The sequence below is a fragment of the Alnus glutinosa genome, chromosome 1, assembly GCF_958979055.1.
Source record: "Alnus glutinosa chromosome 1, dhAlnGlut1.1, whole genome shotgun sequence".
Classification (NCBI taxonomy): domain Eukaryota; kingdom Viridiplantae; phylum Streptophyta; class Magnoliopsida; order Fagales; family Betulaceae; genus Alnus; species Alnus glutinosa.
This window is the reverse complement of record NC_084886.1, coordinates 22,098,703-22,103,410: the sequence shown is the minus strand read 5'-3', so window position 1 is coordinate 22,103,410 and position 4,708 is coordinate 22,098,703. Positions and strand designations below refer to the sequence as shown.

At 35.5% G+C, this 4,708-nt stretch overlaps 1 protein-coding gene across 1 annotated transcript; it reads left to right on the top strand.

Moving 5' to 3' along the window:
• The first annotated feature begins 858 nt into the window (after window positions 1-858).
• On the top strand, window positions 859-3,486 carry LOC133877060 (pectinesterase). Its single transcript, XM_062315299.1, has 2 exons — window positions 859-1,810; window positions 2,471-3,486. The coding sequence occupies exons 1-2, from the start codon at window positions 910-912 to the stop codon at window positions 3,160-3,162; spliced, it is 1,593 nt and encodes a 530-aa protein (XP_062171283.1). The 5' UTR covers window positions 859-909; the 3' UTR covers window positions 3,163-3,486.
• Window positions 3,487-4,708: the final 1,222 nt, after the last annotated feature.

Sequence of the window (4,708 nt, the reverse complement as noted above, 5' to 3'; positions counted from 1 at the left end):
TCGATCCTAAAAAGACTCACGAGTCATTATATTCAACATCATTTTATATAATAGAAAAATACGTAGTAAATCCCCTGAATTTGCCTTAAACTAGTGGCGCACGTATATCGGCCGCTTCAATGAAAAGCCTAGCTCACCATTCAAAAACAACCATAAATCTCTAATACTAGTGAAAAGCCTAGCTCACCATTCAAAAACAACCACAAATCTCTAATACTAGGGAACTTAATTTCGGTTGAGAATTTCTACAATTCTGAAGAAATTGTAGACTCTTAAATTATGTAATTTTAATTATTTTTAGGTATCGAAATACTTGAAAAAAATACCATCTATTAAGAAAGTGGCATGTTTGATGTTACAATTGAGAATTGTATATACTTTCATTAATTTTTTAATTATTCTTTATGTTGTAAAAAAGTTTTAAGTAAAAAATCGTCTTTTAACGAGAAAAAAAAATGCATGTGTTTGCAAAAGTGAAGAGAGCCTTTTATAAAGAAAATTCTTTCTTTCTTTTTTTTCTGCCTCAACAACAAGCTAGCTACCATATTTTTAATAAGAAGTATTTTTTAAGCATTTTGATATCTAAAAACGACATATATTACGTAATTTAAGAATCTACCGTATCAAAAAAAAATTTGTAGATAAATTGTGATCCACTCAATTCATGGCAAATTAACAATAGGCCAGAAGATTCTTGTTTCACGTAAGCGTCATATGCATGCCCCAACAAATTTTGAAAACAAAACCCTAACGCGTTTCAAATATTTTGTGCCGCCACCGTCCACGTACTGCCCTACGATCATGACAAGTTGGAGCCTATATATTGAACTTTCCCTTGCCATCTTTAACACATTCAAACCATAGAAAACTCCTCAGCAAGCTACCTAACGAATCTTTAGGTCGATCTTCATGGAGATCAAGCTTGAGTTGTTAGCCTTCTCAATAAGTTCATATCTTCTACTTTCATTTCTTATAAGGCCTGTGCATGGTGCAACAATTACGTCATGTAGCCAAACCCCATATCCAGAAGCATGCAATCACTTCATTAACACCAACAACCTTCCATCAACCCTAGATGATGAAGAAGGGTCCAAATTTCATGACTTGGTCCACAAGGTAACCATGCATCAAGCAATCGAAGCCCACCGGCTTATCTCAGTCATGGACACGAATTTATTCAACGATCAATCCAAGTTGGCATGGAATGATTGTTTAGAACTGTACGAGGATACGGTTAACAAGATTAACCGCTCCACAGGCTCAAACAATCCAGCCGATGCATTAACATGGATGAGTGCGTCCCTCGCCAACCAGCAAACATGTCAAAACGGTTTTACCGACCTCCACATGTCTTCTGATTTACAGTACTTTCCGAATATGCTAAGCAACTTTTCGAAGCTTCTTAGCAATGTTCTCGCAGTAAATAAGGCGGCTGCGGCTGCTTCGTCATCAGCTATTTTACATAGCAAACAGAATGGTGGCCGGCGACGCTTGCTCTCCGACGGCTTCTTCCCGACATGGGTCTCTGCTGCCGATCGGAAGCTTCTCCAAACATCAGGGGATGCACCAAAAGCTGATGTTGTGGTCGCCCAAGATGGGTCCGGAAATTACAAAACCATTTCCGAGGCGGTGGAGGCATCAGGTGGCGGTGGGAGATTTATTATATACGTGAAAGCGGGAGTTTACAAAGAGAACGTTGTGATTAAGAAGTCAGATATAATGATTATTGGGGATGGAATTGATTCCACGATTGTAACTGGTAACAGGAACGCTGGAGGTGGCTCGACGACTTTTAGATCAGCGACTTTTGGTAAGTTGTTTGATTATAAATGAAACTTAATTTTAAAATATGTGTAAATTTGGTAAAAGTCTTGGAAAGTTCATTGTTTGATATCATTTACTGGGAAAAGACTAATAAAACTTAAAATATTTGTAAATTTGGACGTACGTATGTTACTTTTCCTAATTGAAAAACAATTGGAGTCTAGTTCATAATTGCTAATTAATTAATTAAATGGAGAAGTCAATTTTTTTTTTTTAATCATTCGTTGTTACATCAATTTTTAAATGGCTTTATAGTAAAAACTGTACTATCTTAACAAAACTCTTATAATTTGAAAAAAATGTTATTTAGTAGACTGCAATTATCTTATAAAAATTATAAAAAAAAAAATTAAAACTAATCAATTTTTTTTATTATATCATCCCATTGTATGATAATTATATAGCTAAATAATATTTATCTATAATTATAATTTGACTTTAATCAACTAGACATGACCAGTTAAACGTACACGAAAAGTACATATCCTTCGTTCCCATTAGATAGTCAACAACACTGACAACTCACAGGTTACTCAGAAAATTATGTTGTATCAAAAAATTCAGCAACAAGTGGAAAAAAAAAAAAAATTTAAAAAAAATGATAAATTGTCTGTACTATTTCTCATGCAAATTTCTCTTCTCTCAGCAATTTCCGGGGACCGCTTTGTCGCTCGGGACATAACATTTGAAAACACGGCCGGACCTCAAAACCACCAAGCCGTTGCAGTCCGGTCAGGATCGGACTTCTCCGTTTTCTACCGATGCAGCTTCAAGGGCTATCAAGACACCTTGTACGTGTATTCGCAGCGCCAGTTCTATCGAGACTGCGACATATACGGCACCCAAGACTTCATATTCGGCGACGCCGTGGCCGTCCTCCAAAACTGCAACATCTACGTCAGAAAACCCATGAGCGGCCAGAAAAACACCATCACTGCACAAGCGAGGACGGATCCTAACGAAAACACCGGCATCGTCATACATAATTGTCGTGTCACGGCTACAGGTGATTTGAGAGCTGTACAGAACTCGGTCGACACTTATCTGGGGAGGCCGTGGCAGAAGTACTCGAGAACGATATTCATGAAGAGTAATTTAGACAGTTTGATAAACCCTGCAGGTTGGCTTCCATGGAGCGGAAGCTTTGCATTGGAAACGCTTTATTATGGTGAATATATGAACACAGGGAGTGGTGCTGATACTTCTGGGAGGGTCAACTGGCCGGGGTACCACGTTATAACGAGCCCAACGGAAGCCGGAAAATTTACAGTCGGAAATTTTTTGGACGGAGGTTCATGGATTCCGGACTCTAGGGTGCCATTTGAGGATGGTCTTTGATAAGCTATGAATTTTCGTTTTCTTAGAAAGATAGTGGGTGTCAATATATCATGAATGTGTAAATTAATGGGATTGTGACTTGAATAAATAATTAAATGAAGAATATAAAAAATGGGATTGTGACTTAGAGTAGGATAAATTATCATGTTGCTTGTGTTAGGTTCCGTTTTATAGATGCATGGCATAAATTAATTAAGGAAGATGCTTAGCTGGGGCTAATTTGTGAAGCCAGAAAAAGGTAAGGTAGGCAGGCCAGGGGAAATGCTGGTCTATCTGTAAGCTAGATTGTAACTGTTAATTAAAATTAAGATGTTTTTATTTGTATTGAGAATCGTGTAATGGGTATCTTCTTTTTTCTTTCTTTTGGATCGATGAAACAAAATACAATATAATGGGTATATATTCTCGATCTCATCTGAAGTTCTTAATTATTATGAGGTTTCGTTATCGTTAACAATTATTGGTATCGAAAAGTGAACTAATTTCAGATACTCGATCTTAATTAACATAATTATGTGGCTCCTAAGCGAGAAGACAACAGATTTAATTATTTTATTTTGGAATAAAATTAATTAAATTGGTAAGAATTTATACAGGGTGTTGTCTCTATATATTTGTTGGGCAAGCGTACGTGTTGAGATTTGTCAAATCTTTGACGAAAAAGAAAGAGTTGACGGATACTCATTTTAATTAATTATGGTAGCTAGGGCTCGTCATTCCGTGACCATGAGATACGTTACTGGATATGGTGATGTGCACGTCGTACCACTATATAATAATATATTATGGATTAACTAAAATAATATATAATTAAGCTGGTGGTCACCCACGGGCATCGACATGTAGGTTATCCATATATATCCGGAGGCAGTTGGAATGGGAAAGATGATCACTAAAAGGAACAATCTTTTTTCTTCTAAAGTTCGACTGGGATTGTGCTCGATGTATAATGTTAGGTACAATTTTTTTAAATTCTCAAATTTACTTGGCTCTTAAAATTATTATTAGATTTGAAATTCATCAATATTAAATTTTGATATAATAATAATTTTAAAAGCTTAAATTTTAATTAAATTATAATTTTAAAAATCACATTAACTTTAAAATAATAAAATATAATTTATAGTATTACTCGTACGAATTTACCCTTCATACTTTGGTCAAAAGACCCTTCATACTGCGAAGTTAATCTTAAATTAACGTCCTGGTCCCTAAAGGCGTTCTCAAACCATCATATTCAAATGCTTTAAAACGTTACTGTATTTGTCCTAGTGTACGGAATAAAGACGCCCTTCCAATGTATAGTATTGGAAGGGCGTCTTTATTCCGTACACTAGGACAAATACAGTAATGTTTTAAAGCATTCGTTAATTTAACATTAACTTCGCAGTATATTACAGCTGGACGAAGTGGTCCGAGTCAGCTAAATACACTTTAGGCCGAATTTGACCAATAAGAGGGTTTTTCTCTTTTTTTTTTTTTTTTTTTTTTTTTGAAAGGATATTTTATGATAAACTTTACAGAAATGCTTTTGAAATGAAGTAAC